The sequence below is a fragment of the Dromiciops gliroides genome, chromosome 1, assembly GCF_019393635.1.
Source record: "Dromiciops gliroides isolate mDroGli1 chromosome 1, mDroGli1.pri, whole genome shotgun sequence".
NCBI classification, from domain to species: domain Eukaryota; kingdom Metazoa; phylum Chordata; class Mammalia; order Microbiotheria; family Microbiotheriidae; genus Dromiciops; species Dromiciops gliroides.
This window is the reverse complement of record NC_057861.1, coordinates 142,857,518-142,883,329: the sequence shown is the minus strand read 5'-3', so window position 1 is coordinate 142,883,329 and position 25,812 is coordinate 142,857,518. Positions and strand designations below refer to the sequence as shown.

General features: G+C 36.4%; 1 protein-coding gene across 1 annotated transcript in view; it reads right to left on the bottom strand.

Annotated features, from left to right (window-relative positions):
• STK3 (serine/threonine kinase 3) overlaps positions 1–25,812 on the bottom strand; it is a 465,914-nt gene that overhangs the window by 308,465 nt on the left and 131,637 nt on the right. Inside the window, exons 5-6 of the mRNA XM_043968349.1 lie at positions 8,900–9,064; positions 4,088–4,255 (exon numbers count right to left, since the gene is read on the bottom strand). Of these exons, the coding sequence (XP_043824284.1) occupies positions 4,088–4,255; positions 8,900–9,064 (333 nt within the window). The remainder of the gene's footprint in view (positions 1–4,087; positions 4,256–8,899; positions 9,065–25,812) is intronic.

The window sequence follows — 25,812 nt, the reverse complement described above, 5'->3', positions numbered from 1 at the left end:
GAAGGTCTCTTTCCCCTCACGACTGATCTTTCCAAAAGCCACTTTCTGACAATGTTATAACTACATATAGCTTTCTATATACCCACCTTTTTAACTTTTCTACTCTCAAACTCATATCCAAAACAGAATACAATCTGACTCCAAATTCTGTTTCCAGCTTTATTTCACATTACACCCCATAACCCACTCTTTCTCCAAACTTACCTATTTCTATTCAGGGCACAAGCATCTTTTCATTCACCAAACTGGCATCCCTGCCTCTTCTTGTTCCCCCACTAAGTATCCAAAGCTTATTGATCCTCCCTCCACAAAAATCCCCTATTCATCCAGTTTCTTTTCACTCACAAAACCAGCCAATGCACCCTACCTGAGGCTCTCATCAGCTCTTACGTAGAACTATTACAATAAACTCCTAATTAGTCTCCCTGTTTTTAGTCTCTCATCTCCCATCTATCCTTCACATAACTGCCAAATATTAAGGTACAAATCTGACTTGTCACTACCCTGGTCAAAAATCTTGAGTGCCCCACAACTAACTCTAAAATAAAATAGGAACTCCTTAGTCAAGATTCTAACAGTCTACAACCAAGTATTTCAGATTTATTTCCTTACCTATCTTTCCAGACTTACCTCATATTACTATTCCCTGCATTCAGTCTACATTCTAACCAAACTGGCCTATTACTCATCTCCTATACTTGACAGGCTTGCCATATGAGTTAGCTTAGCCTAATGGATAGAGAACTGGAATGGTGCAGTAAGAGCACTGGGCTTGGAGCCAGGAAGGTCTGAGTTTAAATCCCACCTCGGATACTGCCTAGCTGAGTAACCTTGGGCAAGTCACTTAACCTCTGTCAACTTCAGTTCATCACCTGTGAAATGGGGATGATAAGAGCCTCTTATCTCACAGGTTTGCTGTGAGAATCAATGGAGATCAATGAAAATCTTAAAACCACTTATAAATATGAGCTTAACATATGCAAAGGGCTTTGCAAACCTTAAGGTGCTATATAAATGGAGGATGTGTTGGAGGAGGAAGAGGGGAGAGAGAGGAAGAGGAGGAGGAATGCCTCTGTGTCTTTACACAGGCTATTCCCCATGCCTGGAATGCCTTCTCTCCTCACTTCTTTCTCTTAGAAGGTCCCTAGCTTCATGGGAATTCCGGTACCATTTACTAATCAAAGTCTTTCCTGCTATTACACTTTTAATGCTCTCTTTTTCTTCAAACTGTCTTGCACTTATTCATCTGTGTACATATTATATTGCCGCCAAATAAAACAGAAGCTCCATGAGGGCAGGAACTATTTTGTCTTTATCTTTATGTCTCCAGCATCGAGCACAGTGCCCTTGTACATTGCAGGTGCTTAATAAATACTTTTTGAATTGGTTGCTTCTGCTTGTTCTCAGAAGGCAGAACTAGAGCAATGGATAAAGACTGCAAAGACACAGATTTCTGCTTGTAAGTAACAACTTCCTAACAATCAGAACTATCCAAAAGTGGATGGGGATTTTTAAACTGACGGGTGGCAACTAGGTTTCCACTTGTAGAAAATATTTACTGAGGTATTTGTCTGACCAGAGGTATTATGGCATAGCAGACAGAAAGGTGGTCTCGGAGTGAGGAAGACCTAAGTTTAACTTCCACTTCTGATATATACTGGCTGTGTGACCCTGGGCAAATGACTTAGCCTCTCACTGCCCAAAGCAATTCCCAAAGGCTATAAATTATAGAAGGAGTGCCAATATGCATTGCTAAATGAAGTTTCCTTACAAGTAATAACAGGGAATTTGTTACACCAATGAAGTCACAGGACTAGCCTCCCTTTTCCCACACCCCTCAAGAAAAAAAGTTGGACTGAATGGCCTCTATAGTCCTTTCCGATTCTGAGTTTCTGAAAATATCTTTCAGAGATTGCTAGATAGGAAAGACTTCAAGTACAACTGAATCAGGCTGGAGGAGGGGAGGAAAGGGAGGAGAGAGAATCATCATTATGTCACAAAAAATAATGTTTTATTTTTTGAGGGTTCTTTTTTTTTTGCCATAAATGTCCCTTCTATGGTCAAAGGCAGGGAGGGGCTTCTTAATTAGTTCTGAGTAATTCAAAGAAATTACTTTCCTAGTAAAATAATAAAAAAGACTATAATAAAGCTATCTGCTCTAGGGATTGGGAATATTTGCACAATACTATTTTCCTGGCTATAGTCAATGAAATCTAACTGATGAAAGGTTTAATATCACATTTCTTGTTTAATCAATCCTATTCATGTCATGTCTTTCTTTTCTGCAGCTCTGTCCTTTTTTATTCCTCTCATGTATTCTATTCCCATATGGCTCCTTCTAATCCATCCTATCTACTACAGCCATCTAACTGATGCCATCCTCCTCAGCCCACCCCCAACATACAGACTTTCTTCTTCCTATTTTCTCTTTTTTTTAAAGCAACTAGAGCCACTAGAGGGCAACAAGCTCACAAGGATAAATATTCTTGCTTAATATAAATTAAGATATCCAAATACATGAAAAAAATATTTCAACACTTATGCTTTAGTACTTTGGTAACACTCATCATACTTAAAAATACAAGGCATACAAACTACAATTAGTCTCAGACAATAGGTTACACAATTTTGTTATGGAATAAAGAAAGCAATTCTTGTTTTCTTGATAAGCAGTGCCCACAGAAATAAGCCTAGTTGTTATATAAAGTAAATTTTGTTGTTTATAGGGATGATAAAGAAACTACAAGAAATTTTTTAATATCTTGTACAATTTCTCTTTTTTCTCCACTTTAAACAGTCACCTTACTTTAGAAATATCTATTAGAACATCAAGATCCTGGACCCACCACTCATTATAACTTCTATTCATCTGCTGAGAGCCTCACTCCCTCCACCACCATCCCACCACCACTGAATAAAGAATAGTCACCCCAATTTAGATATATGATAGTTTAATTAGTTAGAATCTATATCTCCTAAAAATTCTTCCCAAGAAAAACATGTTGTCTTTTTCAAAAAACTTTAAGCAAAGAATTATAATGGAGGTTTCACAAGGAAAAGGGACTTGAAAAGAAATCTAATCTAAGTCCTTGAATTTATTAAGGAAAATGAGGCCAAAAAAGGTTGAGACTTTGCCAAAATCATACAGCAAAGTGAATGACAGTGCACATACTAATATTTGTAAAAGACATGGAGAAAGGAAAGAAAAGGTTTTTTGCAAAGCTATTGAAAAAAGGATATTTACAATAAGAATTTCCTTTCCTTTCAAGTTTCAGATTTAAAAAAGAAAAGAAGGCTACATTCCCAAACTACTGCTCTAGCATCTCCACAAAAGGGTTTACAAAGTACTACAACCTGAAACAAATCCCCAAATACACACAGGAGTTTTGTCCTGTTCATTGGCAGTAACCATAATCTACTTTCAGTATTAAGAAGCCAAGGAAAACTAAAATAGGAAACATAGAAAGAAGTCGAGATTACAAAAATGAATTCTTCTCACTTGCTAATTTTTCCATCTTTATATTCATCGATCAAGAAATGACAGGATACATGCTGTAGTAGAAAGAATACTAGGCTGAAAGGTCAGAAGACCAGGGTTCTAGGCCCCAAACTGTCACTCAGCACCTATATCATGTTGAGTCTCAATTTCTTCATCTATAAAAAAATTTAGTTAATTGGGCTTGATATCTTTAAAGTCCCTAACAAAACTATAAACTTTTGACTTAACTGTATGTCTGTCATACTTTGATAAGCTCCTCATGCTTGATATTTAAAAATAAAGGAAAATAAGTATTTCAGTTCATTCAGTCCTTGGGAAAGGAGAGATATAAAAAGAATTAGGCAAGGAAGCATTAAACTATTAACCTTGACTATTCTTAAAATTGGAGGGAAGATGAAAAGGGAAGGAATATAGCCAAGGAATTGAATTACTAATAGTCCATAAAAAAGTATTAAAGTATTTTCTACTTGTTCAAAAAAACCTTCTAATTAAGAGCAATTTATGCCTTTCTTCTCCTCTGAAACATAGAGAGACATTACAAAACTATAACATATAACATTAACATTTTACTAAGCCAGCATATCTTACCCTCATTGGATGTATATCAGCATAAGGTGGTTTTCCTTCAGCCATTTCTATAGATGTGATACCAAGGGACCAGATGTCTGCCACACAGTTATAACCAATTTCTTGTATTACTTCAGGAGCCATCCAAAAAGGAGTTCCAATAACAGTATTGCGTTTTGCCATTGTATCCTATAATAGCATTACATAAAAATGATTAGAATTTGTATAGCATGGCACAATATATGCTTGTATCCAAGCACATTCATTTAAATGCCATAATTTGTGCCTGAAATTAACCATTCATCATACTGATCTTCACAACTATGTCAGAGACTAAGATTTAGAGGTAGAAGGGACCTTTAAGGTCATCTCCTCCAAACCCTTATTTTACAGATAAGTCAACCAAGACCCACAGAAGTAAAGTCACTTGCCCAAAGGCAAGCAAACCATAAGAACAAGAGTCAAAATTTAAATTCCACATTGTGACTCTTAAGCCAGTATTCTTTCCACATCTTCTGATGATAACCTAAAATGGTTAATCCTGAAATAAAGCACCGCTTCACATATGTGGTTGTTGTAGAAGAAGCTAAGTTAAACTATAACCCAAAATGATGACAGTATAACTAACAAAGGTTATGGAAATGATAATCATATGTGTTTCTTTTCTAGAGCATTTAAGCATCTGAATAACAAAATAATGATGTCATAGTCACTAAGTGTGGATTTCCTAACATGAAAAAAAGAAAGAAAAAGAACAAAGCAAATAAGAGAGGTAGGAACGCAAGGATTGTGGGTTTTTTCCCTTAAAAAAAAAATTAAACTTGGTGTTCTCTTGTTTCAGATAAAGTTGTGATAAAGCTTGATCAATATTTGTTTGCCCAAGGCTTATAGACACTGAAGCAAGACATCATAATTTATTCTTGGTTCCTAACTCCTGCAAATAGCATTTTATATCTATTTAAAAAGAAAAGTTTGGCAGAGCCAAGATGGCAGAGAGGAAACAGCAAGCTGCCTGAGCTCTCCTGTTCCCTCAAAAAGAACATTAAATCAAGCCTCTGGCCAGATTCTGAAACTACAGAACCTGCAAAGAGACAGAGAGACACAGTCTTCCAACCAGAGATAATTTAGAAGACTTCAGGAAAAGGTCGGTCTGACTCGGGCAAAAGGGAGGCCCAGGGTCGGGGCAAGTCAGCAGGAGCTGCAGGCCACAGCCGAACAACTGAGGCCCCTGGAACCTGGCTCAAAAATCTAGTGGCCAAGAAGGACAGTGGAAAAACCTACCTGCACCAGCCGAGAGGGCAAGTTGCCAGCTGTAGGGCCACGAACAGGATAGGCGAGACCAGGCACACTGACGTAGCGCGCTTAGACAGGAAGTACAGGGGGGCAAACTGCACACACTATAAAGGCCTCAGAGTAAAAAGCCGGTCACACAGCACCTATACCCCTGCACAAGAAGCCCAAAAGAGGGACCCTGGTGCCCCCAGAGCAAACCTCAACTTAAAAAATAAATAAATAAGCTGCAATAATGAGTAAGAAGCAAAAAAGAGCCCTCTCCATTGAGAGCTTCTATATCAATGGGGAAGAAGCCAAAGCAAACTGAGATGAGGACAATACCCTCAAATTGCCTACATGTGAAGCCTCACGAGGGAAGGTGAATTGGTCTCAAGAACAAAAAGCCTTCCTGGAAGAGCTCAAAAAGGATTTCAAAAATCAATTGAGAGAGGTAGAAGAAAAAATGGGGACAGAAATCAAAGCAAAACAAGAAAACTATGAAAAAAGAATCAGCAGCTTGGAAAAGGAAGCACGAAGATTGACTGCAGAAAACAATTCCTTAAAAAATTCATCTGGCCAAATGGAAAAAAAAGTGCATAATTTCACTGAAGAAAACAATGCCTTAAAAAATTCATTTGGCCAAATAGAAAAAAGGTGCATAATCTCACTGAAGAAAACAATGCCTTAAAAATTAAAACTGGACAGTTGGAAGATAAGGAATCCATGAGACACCCGGAATCAGTCAAGCAGAATCAAAAGAATGAAAAAATAGAAGAAAATGTGAAATACCTCATTGGAAAGACAACTGATCTGGAAAACAGATCCAGGAGAGACAATTTGAGAATCATTGGACTGCCTGAAAGCCATGACCAGAAAAAGAATCTAGACACCATATTCCAGGAAATTATTAAGGAGAACTGCTCTGATATCATAGAATCAGAGGATAAAATCATCATTGAAAGAATCTACCGATCAACTCCTGAAAGAGACCCCAAAAGGAAAACTCCAAGGAATATTGTAGTCAAATTCCAGAATTATCAGGTGAAAGAGAAAATACTCCAAGCAGCCAGAAAGAAGCAATTTAAAGAAAAGATGGACATTTAATGACATTGGGGACTTTCAATCATTCCTAATGAAAAGACCAGAACTGAATAGAAAATTCGATCTTAACATACAAGACTCAAGAGAAGTTTAAAAAGGTAAACAGAGGGGGAAAAAAAAAGGTTACTCAATTAGGTTAAACTGTTTATATCCCTACATGGGAAGATAATACTCATAACTCTTAAGAACTGTAAATGTATTTGGGCAGAGAGAAGGACTTTACACAGAGGGTATAAATATAAATTGTCTTTGATGTGATGATACAAAGAAAATTAAGGGGTTAAAAAGGGAGTCTATGGGGAGGAGAGGAAAGGGGAGGTGGAATGGGGTGAATTATATCATATGAAGAGGTGAAAAAAAAATCTATTACAATAGAGGGAAAGAAAGGAGGGGTGAACATTGTTTCAACCCTACTCTCATTAGATTTGATTCAAAGAGGGAATAACATATACGTTCATTGGGATAAAGAAACTTAGCTCATTCTTTAGGGAAACAAAAGGGGAAGGGAAAGGGGGGGACTGATAGAAGGGAGGACAAAAGCAAGGGAGAAAAGGGTAAAGAAAAGGGGGGGTGATAAAAAGGGAGGGTGGATTGGGAGAGGCAGGGGTAAGAAGTAAAACATCAGTGAGGAGGAATAGGGTGAAAGAAGGGGGGAAAAGTACAAAGGGGTTAAATAGAATGGAGGGGAATAGATAGTCAGTAATAATAACTGTGAATGTGAATGGGATGAACTCTGCTATAAAACAGAAGCGAATTGCAGAGTGGATTAAAAAACAGAATCCTACAATATGCTGTTAACAAGAAACACATTTGAAGCACAGAGATACACACAGAGTAAAAGTAAAAAGCTGGAGCAGAATATATTATGCCTCAGCTAAAGTAAAAAAAGCAGGGGTAGCAATCCTTATCTCAGACAAAGCGCAGGCAAAAATAGATCTCATTAAAAGAGATAAGGAAGGAAATTACATCTTGCTAAAAGGTACTAAAGATAATGAAGTAATATCAATATTAAATATGTATGCGCCAAATGGTATAGCATCCAAATTCTTAGAGGAGAAGTTAAATGAGTTACAAGAGGAATTAGACAGTAATAGTATAGTAGTAGGGGATCTGAATCTCCCCCTCTCAGAATTAGATAAATCTAGCCAAAAAATAAATAAGAAAGAAGTGAAAGAGGTGAATAGATTACTAGAAAATTTAGACATGATAGATGTCTGGAGAAAATTGAATGGGGACAGAAAGGAATATACCTTTTTCTCAGCAGTACATGGCACATTTTCAAAAACTGACCATGTATTAGGGCACAAAAACATCATAGTCAAATGTAGAAAGGCAGAAATAGTAAATGCATCCTTCTCAGATCATGATGCAATAAAAATTACATGTAAGAAAGAGCCAGGGAAAAGTAGAATGAAAATCAATTGGAAACTAAATAATTTCATTCTAAAGAATGAATGGGCCAAACAACAAATCATAGAAACAATTAATAACTATATCCAAGAGAATGACAATAATGAGACAGCATACCAAAATCTATGGGAAGCAGCCAAAGCAGTACTTAGGGGAAAATTTATAGCTCTAAATGCTTACGTGAATAAAAAAGAGAAAGAGGAGATTAATGAATTGGACATGCAACTTAAAAAGCTAGAAAAAGAACAAATTAGAAATCCCCAATTAGATACTAAACTAGAGATCCTAAAAATTAAAGGAGAAATTAATAAGACTGAAAGCAAAAAAACTATAGAATTAATCAATAAAAAGAAAAGTTAATGTAAGAAATTCTAAAATCCCATAATTATAGGAATAAATAAGAGAGTTGTAAATTAACTTTGAGGTTATTTAATCTAACCCCCAATCCAAATCATTAATTATGTCTAGAACAGCCTCAAAAACTGGTCAGAAGACCCCTGCCCTAAACACTTTTAACAACAGAAAAAAAAAAAGTTTTGTTTTGTTTTTTTTTAGCTGAAAACTATCTCTGTATACCTTCTACCTGTCAGTAAAACTACCTCTGGTGTTTCAAAAGTAAAGTCTAATCATTCTTTAATATGGCAGCTTTTGAATATTTGAAAATAATTATAACATTCTTTCTAAGACTTACCTTCTTTTATCCTTTCAGAATAAGCAAGAGGCAAGTGATATGGTAAAAAGAAGGTTGAAGGTGAGGTCAAGAAAGCCAGGTTTAAATCTCAGCTACAATGCTTACTATTGGCCTGACCAAAATTTAGTCACAATCATTCTGAGCTTCAGTTTCTTCATTCATAAAATGGAGATAGCAATACTTACATTTCCTATCTCAAAAGATGCATTATAAACTTTAAAACACCATAGAAATGAGTCATTGTCATAATATCAGTATAAAATGTCTTATCCAAACCATTTCCAAAGATATCATTCCCAGATACAAGAAAATAATTGTGTGCCAAACTTCTATTTTTCCAAAGTCCCTATTGTACTTACTGTTAATTGCCCAGCCACTCCAAAATCGGCTAATTTTGCATGCCCTTCTGTGTTGAGGAGAATGTTTCCTGCCTTTATATCTCGATGTATTTTTCTCATGAAGTGTAAATATTCAAGTCCTTTCAAAGTGGATTTAAGAATAGTTGCAATTTCATCTTCAGTTAGCTGAAAACCAATAAAAATAGGCTTTAATCGTTTATGTTGTAAAAGTCCTAACTAGGACACCCGTTTAACAAACTCTTGTTTGTTTGTTTGTTTTTGGTTTTGTGAGGCAATTGGGGTTAACTGACTTGCCCAGGGTCACACAGCTAATAAGTGTCAAGTATCTGAGGTTGGATTTGAACTCAGGTTCTCCTGAATTCAGGGCCGTTGCTCTATCCACTGCGCCACCTAGCTGCCCCACAAACTCTTATTAGAGAACTTTATTTAAAAAACTTTTTTCTTTTAATCATGATGATTATAGGAAGATGCAAATTATCCCCAAATCTTTCCTTTTCCCTCACTATTCTTTATTTTTCCCATCAAATAGATGGTTAATCTGCCTTATTTTAAAAATCAAGCATAGCATAACAAATACATCTTATAAACTCTACTAATAAGTCCATGAAATTATTCTTAAATATCCTGTTCACCTGCTAGCTGATGCAAAAGGTGGCCATAATGCAATTTTTCTCAATTTATAGTAGACTTTATATAGACTTATGTTTTTCATTATTTCCTTTGTCGTCTGTTATCTTCCTTATCTGTAGCCAGTAATGCCATAATGGGAAGGCAAAGACAATATGTTTTTCATTTTTTTTTAAGGGAGCTAATCAGGATAATGAGACTACTGTGCTCCTGAAAGAAGTATGAAGATTTCATCCAGAAGCTGTTGATCCTGATCCTTGTCAGCTAACTATTAACTTAGAAAAACATCCTACATCCTATTCCAAGTAGCAGACAGAGATGAAAAAGTCAGAGAAAGAAGACTGAAATCTTGCTTTGAGGAGTTAGGTTAGAGACACTGTTTTAAAACATTAATGAGATAGCAATGTAATTAATATATAACCATGTCTAGATTTGATCTGGGGTCAACATAGTCGATCACATCAATAACAAAACTAACCAAAGTCATATGATTATTTCAATAGATACAGAAAAGGCTGTTGACAAAATACAGCACCCATTCCTATTTAAAACACTATAAAGCAAAGGAATAAATGGAGCTTTCCTTAAAATAATAAGCAGTATCTATGTAAAACCATCAGCAAGCATTATATTTGATGGGGATAAGTTAGATGGATTCCCAATAAAATCAGAGATGAATCAAGGATGCCCATTATCACAACTATTTTTCAATATTGTACTAGAGGGGTGGCTAGGTGGCGCAATGGATAAAGCACCGGTCCTGGATTCAGGAGTACCTAAGTTCAAATCTGGCCTCAGACACTTGACACTTACTAGCTGTGTGACTCTGGACAAGTCACTTAACCCCCACTACCCCACCCCCCCAAAAAAGAGTTGTACTAGAAAGGTAAGCTTTATCAATAAGGGGAAAAGAAATTGAAGGAAATAGAATAGGCAAGGAGGAAACAAAACTATCACTTTTTGAAGATTATATGATTGTATATGTAAAGAATCCTAGAGAATCAACTAAAAAACTACATGAAACAATGAACAACTTTAGCAAAGTTGCAGTATATAAAATAAATCCACATAAATCATCAGCATTTCTACACATGACTAACAAAGTCCAGCAACAAGAGATATAAAAAGAAATTCCATTTAACATAACTGTAGAAAATATAAAATATTTAGTAGTCTACCTGCCAAGAAAAACCCACGAACTACAAGAACACAATTATAAAACACCTTTCATACAAGTAAAATCATATCTAAACAAATGGGAAAATATCAATTGCTCATGGGTAAGCCGAGCTAATATAATAAAAATGACAATTCTATCTAAATTAATTTACTTATTCAGTACCACACAAATGAAACTACCAAAAATTATTTTATAGAGCTAGAAAAAAATAACAAAATTCATCCAGAAGAAGAAAAGGTCAAGAACATCAAGGCAGTTAATGGAAAAAAAAATGTAAAGGAAGGTGGTCTGGCTGTTCCAAATCTAAAAGTATATTATAAAACAGCAACCATCAAAACTATTTGGTACTGGCTAGGAAATAGAGTGACGGGTTAGTGGAATGGGTTACACACATATGACACAGCAGTAAATGACTATACCAATCTACTGCTTTATAAACCCAAAGACTCCAACTTCTGGGATAAAAACTCACTATTTGACAAAAACTGCAGGGAAAACTGAAAAACACTATGGCAGAAACTAGGTATACACCAACGTCTTACACTGTATACCAAAATAAGGTCAAAATGCGTACATGATTTATACATAAAGGGTGATACCAGAGGCAAATTAAAAGAGGAAGGAATAGTTTACCTGTAAGATTTATGGACAGAGGAAGAACTTAGCATCAAAGAAGACAGAGAGCAATACAAAATGTAAAACAGATCATTTTGATTATACAAAATTTAAAAGGTTTTGCACAAATAAAACTAATGTAACCAAGACTATAAGGAAAGCAGAAAACTGGAAAAGCATTTTTGAAACAAGTATATTTCTCAAATATATAATATATTTCTCAAATACATAAAGAACTGAGTCAAATTTCTAAAAATGCAAGCCATTCCTCAATCGATAAATAGTCTAAGGATATGAACAGGAAGTTTTCAGACAAAGAAATCGAAGCTATCTATAGTCATTTGAAAAAAGGATCTGAATCACTATTGATAAGAGAAATGCAAATTAATAGAACTCTAAGGTATTGCCTCATACCTATCAGAATGGCAAATATACCAAAAAAGGAAAATACTGGATGTCGATAGGGATATGGGAAATGTGGTGTGCTTATCCATTGTTGGTAGAGTTATGAATGGATCCAACAATTCTGGGGAGCAATTTGGAACTATGCTCAAAAGGCTATAAAGCTCTGCATACCCTTTGATCCAGCAATACCACTACTAGATTTATACCCCAAAGAAAGCCCCCCAAAAGAAAAATACCAATTTGTACAAAAATATCTATAGCAGCTCTTTTTTGTGGTGGTTCACGATTGCAAATCAAAGGAATGCCCATCAATTGGAGAATGGCTAAATAAACTGTGGTATATGATTGTGATGAAATATTATTGTGCTATAAGAAATGACAAATGGGACAATTTCAGAGAGGCCTGGAAAGACTTGTATAAACTGATGTATAGGGAAGTGAGCAGAACCAGGAGAGTGTTGTGCATCATGACAGCAATATTGTTCAGTGAAGAATTATGAATGACAACTATTCTCAGCAATACAGTGATCCAAGATAATCCCAAAGGACTAATGATACAGCATAGTATCTACCTCCAAAGAAAAAACTGATATTGACTGAACACAGACTGAAGCATGTTATTTTTCACTTTCTTTCATTTTTTTCTTTTATTCAAGTTTTGCTATACAAAATGACTATTATGGTAATGTTTTACATAATTGCACATGTATAACCTATTTCTGATTGCTTACCACCTCAGGGAAGAGTAAAGGTAAGGAGGAAAGGAAGGATAGAATTTGGAACTCAGAACTTTAAATAAAAACGTTTATTATTATTTTTTTAAAGGATCGTTTTGATTACATTAAATAAAAAAGGGTTTGCACTAACAAAACCAATGCAAGCAAGATTAGAAAGAAAGCAGAGGGGCATCTAGGTGGTGCAGGGGATAAAACACTGGCCCTGGATTCGGAAGGACCTGAGTTCAAAGCCAGCCTCAGACGCATGACACTTACTAGCTGTGTGACCCTGGGCAAGTCACTTAACCCCCATTGCCCCACCAAAAAACAAAAACAAAAGCAAAAACCCAACCAACAAACAAATAAAACTCTTAAAAAAAAAAACAAGAAAGAAAGCAGAAAGCTGGGAAACAATTTTTATAGCCAGTGTTTCTAAAAAAGGGCTCATTTTTCAAATACATAGAGAACTGAATCAACTTTATAAAATACAAGTCATTCCCCAACTGAGAAATGGTCAAAGTATATGAACAGGCAGTTACATATGAAAAAATGTTCTCAATTACTATTGATTAGAGAAATGAAAATTAAAACTACTCAGAGGTACCACCTCACACCTATCCAATTGGTTAATATGAGAAAAAAGGAAAATTATAAATGTTGGAGAAGATGTGGGAAAACTGGAACACAAATGCATTGTTGGTGAAGTTGTGAATTGATCCAATCATTCTAGAGAGCAATTTGGAACCACACCCAAAGGGCTATAAAATTGCATACTCTCTGACCCAGTAATCCCACTAATAGGTCTATATCCCAAAGAGAGAATAAAAAGGGGAAATAGCTGCTCTTTTTGTGGTGGCAAAGAACTAGAAACTGAGGGATGTCCATCAATCAAGGAATGGCTGAACAAGCTGTGGTAAATGAATGTAATGAAGTATTATTGTACTGTAGGAAATGATGAGCAGGCAGATTTCAGAAAAATCTGGACTTACATGAATTGATGCTGAGTGAAATGAGCAGAATCAGGAGAATATCATACACAATAATAGCTGCATTGTGTGATGATCAGCTGTGACAAACTTAGTTCTTCTCAACAATACAATGATCTAAAACAAAACCCAGAACCTTGATGGAAAATGCTCTCCATATCCAGAAAAAGAACTATGGAGTCTGAACGTAAATTAAAGCATACTATTTTCACTTTTTTATTGTTTTTTCTTTCTTGTGGTTTTTCTCTTTTGTTCTGATTCTTCTCTCACAATATGACTAATGTGGTAATGTGGTTCAATATGATTGTACTGTATAACCTATATCAGATTGCTTACTATCTTGGGGATGGTAGAGGTAGAAAAGGGAGAAAAATTTGGAACTCAAAATCTTACAAAAATGAATGTTGAAAACTATCAGTACATGTAATTGGAAACAATAAAATACTGTTTTTAAAAAGAAAATATTTGCATTCTAAAGGAACATGTGTATCCTCTCCCCCATTAAAATATGAGCACTTTATCATTATTTGGCCCTTTACAATTAATTATTCAAATTTATTTACTTTTCCATTTTTCTCCTGACTACCACGTTTGAATTCCAAAGAGTCTATTTAACTCCAGTCTTTTCATTAGGGATACCTGAAGTCTTCTATTCCTTAATATTTCCCTGTTAGATTATACTCAGTCTCACAGAGTAAGCTCCTTTTGGTTTGTAAGACCTCTTTTGCCTTTCAGTATTTCATATTCTAAGATTGTTTTTCCACCCAATAGAAGTTACTACCAAGTCTTACATGATCTTAGTTGTGTCTTATTCTTTAATGCTTGAACTCTTTTTTTCCCTCTGAAGCATCTCAGTGAGAATGTTATGGCATTTTGATTCCCAAAGATGTCACCAGTCAGAGCTCTCTTGGCTTCCTCATCCACATACAGAGCTCTCTCAACAAACTTCCCCAACCATACCTCCTAGCCCACGTGAAGCAGAACAATGAAGGTTTCAGGTGTTTCTGTAATGCTTCAAAGAGTTATCAAGCTTTCAGCTTGTTTCCAATTGTGTTCAGGCTGATTTCTCCAGCAAGAACACTTTTCCAGTGCCCATAGCCTTTTTGTGCAATCCTGGACTGAAAGAATGAGTCTGCTACTGTTTCTCTCAGGAATTCTTGATCACTATTAATTCTGATGTCCTTTTTAGATCGTTGCTAGAGAATATATGGAAGAGGTGAGCTCTTCCTTTCCCACAGCCACCTTAAATAAGTCTTCCCTCGGGTTTTCAGTTCTATTTGCTTAAATCCACTGTGCCTGTTAATTCCTCACTTACTTGACTTTTTTCCAACCTAAACTGAAGTCTCTTCAACTGTAGTAAAGTGAAAATGCAACTCACTCTGGAGTCATAAGACTTGGTTCAAATCCTAGTTCTGTTACTTGATAATTGTGTGACTTTGGGCAAATCATACAATTTCTCTATGCCTCAGTTTCTCATCTGTGAAAAGAAAGGAGGTACTAGATAATTTCCAAAATCTCTCCCAGCTCTAAATCTATGATCATATGATCCCTTTCTGTTCACTGGACTATTGTTTTTGCCCTGCCTTCTACTACAATCAACTCAATACTACCAGTGTATAAACCCCATAGTTATTTTGCTCCTTGGGGAAAAAAATGAAAAAGAAAATAATCCTGCAAACTTTTTATATCAGTAAAGGTATACTTTAAGGGGTTTTTTTTTAATTTTAAGAAAATGGTCTAGTATAAACATTCAAAGAATTTTCTGAACTGAGATTTTGAGGAGATCTATTTTGATCCACTTCCTGAGGATCAGTTACATATCATCACTGAAAGTCACATTTCACCACTAGCACTGTGACTAAGGTCCAAATCTCCTAATTCCTCATACACTGTTCTTTCTATTATATTATAGAATGTATACTTAAAAACTGTGGAAAATTTAGAGCACTATATGAATACAAGATATTATTATTACATGACACTACTTTTTTTTTTTTTTTGCAGGGCAATGAGGGTTAAGTGACTTGCCCAGGGTCACACAGCTAGTAAGTGTTAAGTGTCTGAGGCCGGATTTGAACTCAGGTCCTCCTGAATCCAGGGCCAGTGCTCTATCCACTGTGCCACCTAGCTGCCCCCAATGACACTACTTTTTTATTCATTTGAGATGCTAAGTCTAGAACATGACACAAATGAACAAACACAGGACTTTCTAGCTATGTGACTGAATAGATCCTTTAACTTGTGTGAGCTTGAACTTGCTTATTTTTTTTTTTGGTTTTATGTCTATTTAGAATTTTACTTTTCCCAAATTACATATGAATATAAATTTTACATCAATTTTTTTTAAACTTTGTGTTCTAAATTCTCTTCCTCCCTCCCTCCCCCCCAACAACTCAAGCAATTCAATATAAGCTATACATGAGCAGTCATGCAAAACATTTCTACATTAGCCAAGGTTGTGAAAGAAAACAGACAAAAACAAAACTTCAGATAAAGGAACTAACAAAAAAAACATGCTTCAATCTGTATTAAGACACCATCAGTTCTCTTTCTGTAGATGGAGAGCATTTTTCATATGATCTTCAGAGTTCTCTTGTATCATTGCATTGCTAAAAAATAATCAAGTCATTCACAGCAGATCATCTTGCAGTATTGCTATTATTTTGTATATAGTACATTTCATGTTGCATCAGCTCATACAGGCCTTTCCGGATTTTTCTGATAGCATCCTGCTCATCATTTTTTTTTATAGTAAACTACATTTATATAGTACTTTTTTTTGGGGGGGGGGTAGGGCAATGAGGGTTAAGTGACTTGCCCAGGGTCACACAGCTAGTTAAGTGTCAAGTGTCTGAGGCCAGATTTGAACTCAGGGAGTCCTGAATCCAGGACTGGTGCTTTATCCACTGTGCCACCTAGCTGCCCCCTATATAGTACTTTAAAGAGAGATTTCCTTAAAATAAACCCATGAGGTTGATTCTTGCAACAGTAATAAATAACATTTATATAGGACCTTATACTTGACAAAGAATTTTCTTCACAATAGCCCAGAAAAGTAAGTGCCATATGTTTTATCATCAATCAATCTTCATCATCAATCAAACCTTCATCTTGATCAATTAATCCTCATGTAATGAATTAATTGGTTTGGTTTTTTTGTTTTGTTTTGTTTTTTCAGTGAGGCAATTGGGGTTAAGTGACTTGCCCAGGATCACACAGTTAGTGTTAAGTCTCTGAGGCCGGATTTGAACTCAGGTACTCCTGACTCCAAGGCCAGTGCTCTATCCACTGAGCCACCTAGCTGCCCCAAGAATTAATTGTTAATTGAGGTTTTTATGCCTCAGTGCGCACTGGCCTGGGACTCTGCAAACCACACAGTGCTCCACCCACTGGTTGTAGCCGTTGCCATGGCGCTGGCACCTCACATCATCACGACTTGTCATCACCACTCCCGACACCTATGTGGGCCTGGCAAAATTATAATGATTGGAAGCCTACTGAGGGCAGTCATGTGACTGTCAGAGCGGCCATCCCATTGGCTGGGGCGGTATGGGGCTTTCTGGGATTGGGAAAGGAGAATTGGACATTCTAGGTGGAAGCTGGAAGGGGACAGGTGTTCTACTGCGTATTCTCAGCTGATTCCTGGGTGGTGGTATTTTCTCAGGTTTCTCAGGTTTATTTCCTTTCCTTGATCCTACTGATCCTGTTTGTGGTTTTGGTGGGGTTTTTTTAAGTTCGTTTTTATTAAAATAAATGCTGTTCTGTTTTGAAGGAGGCTGCCGGTCTCCTTCCTTGCCCCAATATTGCGGCGAGCCGCTTAGCTAACACTCCCCAAATAAAAATTGTTCCCCACACTCATTATCATCGATCAGTTCTCATCAACAATCAATCCTCCTTAATCAATTCTCATCATCATCAATTCATCAATATTCATCATCATCCTACATTACTCTTGCCTCTGCTTCAAAATTTTTTTCAGTTACTATTGTTAACTGTTTCCCTTCATCCTATTCCCACCCCCCATGATATTTACTCTATTTTCTATCTTCTTTCACCCTATCCCTCCTCAAAGTGTTTTGCTTCTGACTGCCCCCTCCCCCAATCTTCCCTCCCTTCTTTCACCCCTCCCTCCTTATCCCCTTTCCCTCCTACCCTCCGGCAGGGTTAAATAGATTACTCCATCCAGTTGAGTGTGTATGTTGTTCTCTCCTTGAGCCAACTCTGCTGAGATTAAGGTATTTGAGCCAATTCTGATGAGCTTAAGGCTCATTCACTACCCTGCTGCTCCCCTCTATTCCATAAACCCTTTCCTGCTACTTTCATGTAAGATTTCACCCCATTCTACCTCTCCCCTTCCCCTCTGCCCCCACCCAGTGTAATCCTCTCACTCCTTAATTTTACCCTAAAGATGTCATCATGGGGCAGCTAGATGACACAGTGGACAAAGCACCCACCCTGGACCCAGGAGGACCCAAACCCAAAACAGGCCTCAGACACAAGACCCCCACACACTGCTCAACACTGGGCATGCTACTCAACCCCGACCACCCCACCCAGAAAAAAAAAATTCTAAACAAAACAAAAATAAGCTTTACAGATATCAACCATTCATAATCAATTCCTACCTGTGCCCTCTAAATTTATTCCTATAATCTGCCCTAGTACTGAGAAAATTCTTATGAGTTAGGCACATCATCTTCCCATGTAGGAATGTAAACAGTTTAACCTTTTAACATCCCTCATGATTTCTTTTTCCAGTTTACCTTTTTGTGCTCCTCCAGGGTCTGTATTTGAAAGTCAAATTTTCTATTTAGTTCAGATCTTTTCATCAAGAATACCTGAAAATCCTCTTTTTTGATGAAGTTCAATTTTCCCCCCTGAAATATTATACTCAGTTTTTCTGGGTAGGTGATTCTTGGTTGTAATCCCAATTCCTTGCCCTCTGGAATATCATATTCCATGCTCTCTGATCCTTTAATGTAGAAGCTGATAGATCCTGTGCTATCTTGACTGTGGCTTCATAGTACTTGAACTGTTTCTTTCTGGCTGCTTATAATATTTTCTCTTTGACCCGGGAACTCTGGAATTTGGCTATGATGTTCTTGGGAGTTTTCCTTTTGGGATCTCTTTCAGGGGGTTATCAGTGGATTCTTTCCATTTCTATTTTACCTTATGTTTCTAGAATAACAAGGCAATTTTTCCTGACAATCTCTTGAAAGATGATGTCTAAGCTCTTGCTTTGATCATGGTTTTCAAGTAGTCCAATGATTTTCAAATTATCTCTCCTGGATCTATTTTCCATGTCAGCTATTTTTCCAAGAAGATATTTCACATTGTCCTCTATTTTTTTATTCATTTGGATTTGTCTTGATTTCTCATAGTCACTACCTTCCATTTGCTCAATCCTAATTCTCAGGCAATCATTTTCTTCAGAGAGCTTTTCCATTTTTCTCATGACTTTCCTGCATCACTCTCATTTTTTCCTCTACCTCTCTTACTTTATCTTCAAAATCTTTTTTGAGTGCCTCTATGGCCTGAGACCAATTCATATTTTTCTTGAAAGCTTTGGATGTAGGAGCCCTGACATTGCTATCCTCTTCTGAGGGTGCACCTCAATCTTCCTTGTCACTAAAGAAACTTTCTATGGTCTGCCTCTTTCTGTCTGCTCATCTTGCCCATCTTTTACTTGACTTTTAACTCCTTCTTAAAGTGGGGCACTGCTTCCAATCTGCACCGTCCCAAGTTTCAGGGAGTCCCAGGTGATACAGTTTAAGGAGAGGCACATTATGTACTCACCTGGCCTGTGCTCTGGTCTGAAAATAACTCCAGGCCTACTTGCTCTTCAACGAGAAAACAAAATTTTTGTTTCACTATGTAGATAGCTCTAGTGAGCCTGTGCCCCTCTCCCTCCTGGCCACCACCACTCAAGGCTGATTCCTGGTTCCAAGCAGGGGTAAAACAACATAGTTCTGCCTCAGAGCCAGCACAGACCCCTGTAACCTACCCCTAGCCAACAACTCAGTCCTCTCACCAGAACGTGAGCTTAGTTCCAGAAGACACTGCAGGCTCCAGAGGTCTCTTTCTCTGGTGCAACCTGCCTGGGGCTGGATCCGTGTCAGCTCAACCTTGGGATTGGGTTCCACTCCCGCCCCATCACAGCAGATCCCTCCTGTCAACCTTCTAAACTGTCTTTGGCTGTAAAATAATCTCACCCCATCCTTTTCGGCATTCTGCTGCTCCAGGTATTGTCTTATGGCATTATTTGAAGGGATTTGAAGAGATCTGGGGTAGAGTTACAAGGAGTCACTGCCTATCCTCCACCATCTTGGCTCTGCCCAGGAAGTCGTGCTTATTTTTTTTAATTGGAGAAACTGAAACAATACTTAAAATACTATCTCACTGGGTTGTTGTGAGGAATACTTTTATAAACTTTAAAATGTGAACTATTATTAATGCTATCTTATGTCTTTATTTACATTCTGTGATTTTGACTCCATGAGTGCACTCTCAACAAAGAAAACAAACTTTTCCTGCAGACTGTGTCTGATAGATTCTGTATCAAAAAAATTAATCACTCTGTGGTCATTATAGTGATGAGCCTTTTCTACCTTAGGTTAGTTTATCTCTCTCTAGATCACAAACAATCTATCACTGAACCCATGTTAGAATGGATCCATACCACCCACAGTTTGTTAGGTCCTACCTCCCTAGTAGCATACATAGCCTTGGAAAACCCAGGGTCACCATGTTAATAATATAAATAATAACAACTGTATGATATTAGCAACTGTATGACATTAATAGATGCTAAAAAAGCTTTTAACAAAATTCAACAAATTTTTTTAACTCTAGAAATCATATGAATAATGAACATCTTTTCTTAATATATAAAATACCATTTGATCTAAATCAAAAAGCAAACACTACATACAACAGACAAAAGTTAGAAACCCTTCAATAAGATCAAGAGCAAAGCATGGATGTCTACTAGCACTACTATTATTCTATAAATGTGAGGCATAACAATACAAGAAACAAAACTAAAGGAATAAACATAAGTAGGGAAAACAAAATTATCACTTTTGCAGATGATAGAGACGTACACTTAGAGAACTCTAGAAAATCAAGTAAAAATTAACTGAAATCATTAACTTCACAAAGCTATATGATATAAAATAAATAAATGTAATTCATCAGCATTTATGTATAACCAATAAATCCCAGGCAGAAGAACTAAAGAAAGAAATTCCATTCAAACTACCAAAGGAGCTATCAAATATCTTGGAATCTATCTACCAAGATTCACCCAAGGACTACATGAATAATTATAAAACACTCCTTGCAGAAATACAGACCTAAATAACAAGTAATACTGGGTAGGCCAAGCCAATAGAATAAAAATTAAATACTGCCTAAACAAATTTACTTATTCAACATTGTACCAAACTACCAAAGCCATATAATAATAGTAATGAAACTCATATGGCAGAACAAAAGGTCAAGAATCTTAAGGGTAATCATTTGCATGCAGGGGTAGGAGAGAATGTAGGAAAGAATAGTCTGTCAGTACCAGATCTCAAACAGCATTACAAGGTATTAATAGCTAAAATGAGAGAAAGAGAGAGAGAGAGAGAGAGAGAGAGAGAGAGAGAGAGAGAGAGAAAGATCACTGAAACAAATTAGGTACACAACATACATAAGTACACAAACACAGTAATATAGTGTTTGATAAGCCCAAAGACTAAAAGAAGATATTGGAAGAAGATGTCATTATTTGACAAAAACTGGTAGGAAAACTGAATAGCAGTCTGGCATAAATTAGGTTTATACAAAATATGGCAAGATAACCTCCAAATGGACGCATGACCTAGATTAAAAAAATCACATCATAAACAAATTAGTGGTCACTTCAGTGTAGAAGTATCATTAAGAAAATGCCCCTCCCTATATCTACTCTCTGTTCCTCACATTATCTTATGCCAGCAGCAAATTCCCCTCATGGGCCAACCTCTAACTCCAGGACAGGAAGAAAGAAATTGCCTATCAGATTTACGGAAGAGGGAGGAATTCATAATGAAAGAAGTGATAAAGAAGATCATGAGATAAAAAGCAAAACTTTTATTTCGAAGTTTTTGCACCAATGAATCTAACATAGTAAAAATTAGAAGAGAAATAGGTAACTAAAAGAAAAAATCTTTGCAACGGATTTCACTGATAAAAATCTCACTTTCAATATATGCACTGAAGTGATTCAAATTTATAAGACTAAAAGCCATTTCTCAATACATAAATAGCCAAAGGATATGAACAAGAAGTTTTGAAAGAAAGAAAAATAAGATATCAAAAACTATATTAAAATGCTCTAGATCACTCGTAACTAGAGAAGTGCAAATTAAAGCAACTTTGAGGCATAACCTTATACCACCTATCAGACTGGCAGATGACAAATGAGTAAAATGATAAATGTTGGAGGAGCTACAGAAAAAAAATGCATACACTAGTACACTGTTGGCAGAGTTGTGAAATAGTCTAGCTATTCTGTAAAGTAATTTGGAACTATGCTTAGAAAGTTTCCAAACTATCCATACTTTTGGCGTAAATATGCCTCTTTTTCTTAACCCAATTATGAGAAATAGTTTGTTTCTACTCTCTTCATTTCTTTCCTGATCTATTTCTTTGTCTTTCTGCCTCCCTACTCTAATCTAACCTTCATACTACTGCCAGACTAATCTAGCAAGTACAGATCCGGTCATATTAAATCTTCCCACTATGTTTTTACAGCTCTCTATTGCTTATCTAGTAAAATTGAAATTTGGTTGGCCTTTAAAACCCTCCACAATATGATGCTGTTTCACTATGGAATCTTTCCAAATTTGGCTTATACTTCTTCCCACATGTATTCTATATGCCAGCTGAATTGTACTCTTTACTATCACCAGAATGCAACCTACTTTCTATATCATTGTTCGTGCCTTTCCCTAGTACTAGAATGCCTTTGCTCTCTCTCCCATCATCTACTGAATTCCTAAACATTCCCATTCAAATACCATCTCTTCCAAGAAGTCATCCCTGATATACATACACACAATATGAGAATATATATTTATTTTAAAGTGATATACACATTCTACTATGCTAATAATTATGTATATTATAAACAGAACAAACATTGACATTTTTAAAGGATAAGATAAAGATCAAATAAAATTTATTCCTAGAGTTGGAGTTCTTAGTCCCTAAAATAGACCTACATTTTAGGAAAATCACTTTAAAAGCTGTAGGGAGGACAGACTAGAGGGGAGAGACTTGAGGCAAGAAGAAAAATGAGTAAGTCTTTTCAATAGTCCAGGCAATAAGTGATTTGTAAAATGGGGATAGCAGCACCTATATCCCAAGGTTGTTGAATCAAATAAGATAACTGTAAAGTTCTTAGCACAATGCCTGGAACACAGTAAGCACTATATAAATGTTACCTGCTTTATTATTATTAATATTAAAATTATCTAACCTAACCACAGCCCAAATTAGGAATACTATCTACAACAAACCAAATAAAAGATCATCTGCTTATAAAGAGCCTTGCTTCCATGTCCTTATTAATTATGCTAACATAACTAGATTTCCTACATTCTGGATTTTACCTATCTTGACCACCCTTGAGACTTGGTTATATGTTCCTATTTTGCTGACCCAGCATCTCTGATTCCTTGTTTGGTCCTAACTAGAGCAAAATATTAACTCTCTGCCCTTAACACATATTGTCTTTCACACTGGTCTTGTTCCTGACATTGAGACTCAATGTAACAATTATACCCAGATCAATGATCTTGGACTCTAACACTAGCCTGGCTATCTCTATTAATCCTAGGCCCTTTCTGTTGCCCTTGTTCAGTGGTCACCAATCCCTTACGAAGATGATATAGTTCTGTGAATCTTCACATCCTCCTACCATCTTCTTCACAGCTGGGCTTGTGTCAAATAGAGAGAAAGCAAGCAACCTCAAAATAATTAGATGGTCCAGAAGAAATGGAAGTCTGTCCAAAAGAAATTAGAAAGGAAATTGCAATTCCCGGGTAAACTGGAAAAGGTGACCTGAGAGCACAAAAGGCAAGAAGTATTCTTAGGGTCATCTAGCTGACAAGATGATATGGGTAAAAGAACAAGAGTAAAGGGAAAAGAAGGCACATACTCCAAACATTCATACTCTTGGCACTGATCTGATCAAATTGAATGTGCATCCTCACTGAGAAAGCCATGCCAAGAATGGCCAGAGACAAAAAATTTACAACAGTCAAGAGGCATTTATTAATTGCATACCATGTTCCAGGCACTGTGCTATGTGCTAAGGATACAAAGAAAAGCAAAAACATAGTCCCTAACAACAATGAGCTCACCGACTAATGCAAGAGAAAACATACACACAACTATGTCCACAAAAAACATATACATAGTAGATGAAAGGTAATTTCTGAGGAAATGCACTTTTTCAAGAAAACAAGTAGGCAGGGAGTGAAGGAGAACATTCCAAGCATAGCGATGACCACAAAAAAACCATGAATTAGGAGAGCATGTGCAAAGGGTTGGTAGCAAAAAGGAAGATGTTGCTGAATGGAGGAAAGCAATGTATAAGAAGACTGGAAAGGTAGGGAAGGATCAGGCTGCAAATGGCCAAGTTGCAAAAGCCAAAGAGAGGATTTCATATTTGATCATGACAATTATAAGGAACCAGTAGAGTTTATTAAGTATGGGATGAGAGTGACATAGGCAGACTTGTGCTTTAGGAAGACTACTTTTGTAACTGAGTGGAGGATGAATTCGAATATAGAGAGACCTGAAGCAGGGAGATTAACCAGTAGGCTTTACAATATTCTAGGTATGAGGCTATGAAGTCCTGTACCAGATGGACATAATGGGCATTAGTTGCCTTTAATATAGAACAATCTTTATAAAAACTATTTTAAATTTCATCAAAATAGGGAAAACAAATTATATCTCTCTTTAAATTTCATTTTCTCAAAGTTGTTGTATTTGTTAATAATTTTTACAATGTGTAATGCACAATGCATTCCTGAATCACACAATTTAATAGTTTAAAAGGAATTCAGTGGCCTTCTAGTTCAACTCTTAACCCAAAGAATCCCTTTTCCAACACACTCAAAACAAGTGGCCATCTAGCATTTGTTTAAAGACCTCTATTAAAAGACCACTACCTCCCAAGGGATCCCAGTTCATTTCTGGATAGCTGTTAAGAAGTTTGGCTTTAAAAAAACCTACTGAGGGGAAGGGAATATCCTGCAAAATAAGTCTAATCTTTCCTCCATGAGACAATATTCCAAGTGTTGAAGAAGGATATCATATTGCTCCCATCTACCACCTCTTCCACAGGATAAACTTTCCAATTCTCTAAATCATTCAATATAAGGCACGACAATATAAGGTGGAAAAGACACCATATAGCTAAACAATGACAGAAAAATTAAGGCTTAGAAAATTCCACATGGGCTGATCTGGAATTTTACTTTACAACATTTACTCATGTGAAAATAAGATTTGAGGAAAATAATAATACTTTAAAAGATTTCTTTCAAAAAAGATTGACCTACTTAAGAAAATAGATAGAAAAGCTGAAATGGCCAAGTAGGAAGATGCCTTGAAGCTCTTCTACCCTGACCCCACAACAACTCAGAAGCATGTCATACCAAATCAGAAATCAAAAGAGAAACCACAGTCATCTTTTCATCACAAGATCATAAATTCAACCAAGTGACCAGGGAAGGAACTATGATACAAGGGTGAGTCAGAATCTCTCAGCCAGTCCCTCAGAAGAGGAAAATATCCACAAGGCTTCTAAACAATGAAAGAGGATCTTGAAAATAACAGGTGTGTGCAAATAGAAATCTATGCAAACAAAGAAGGTATTGAGGAACAGAGGAAGGGGTTTACTTTCATTGGTATCAGAAAAAGGAGAGTAGAGTTTAGTATAGAAACAATTCAACAGAGAAACAGGAGTGAACAATGAGAGGAGAAAGGAGAATAAGAGGAAGGATAGATTTATAGGACTAGTCAAAAGCAAAAACAACAACAACAACAAAAAACACCCTATTTTCAGAGAGGCAATCAACAAGGAGGAGTTTAAAAGGAAAAAAAAATTCAGAATTTATGAGGAAGCTGGAATCAATGAAAGGAAAAGATTTAAGAAAACAGGAAGGAGGGAAATGCACAATTATTGATCATTAACTCAAGGTGAATGGGAAGAAGTCATCAATAAATCAAGAGCATAGCAAAATGAAATGTTCTTTCCAATAATACACTGTTTATAAGAAGCACACCTGAAACAAGGATTCAGAGAGTTAAAATAAGGGGTTGCCAAAAAATCTATCTTGA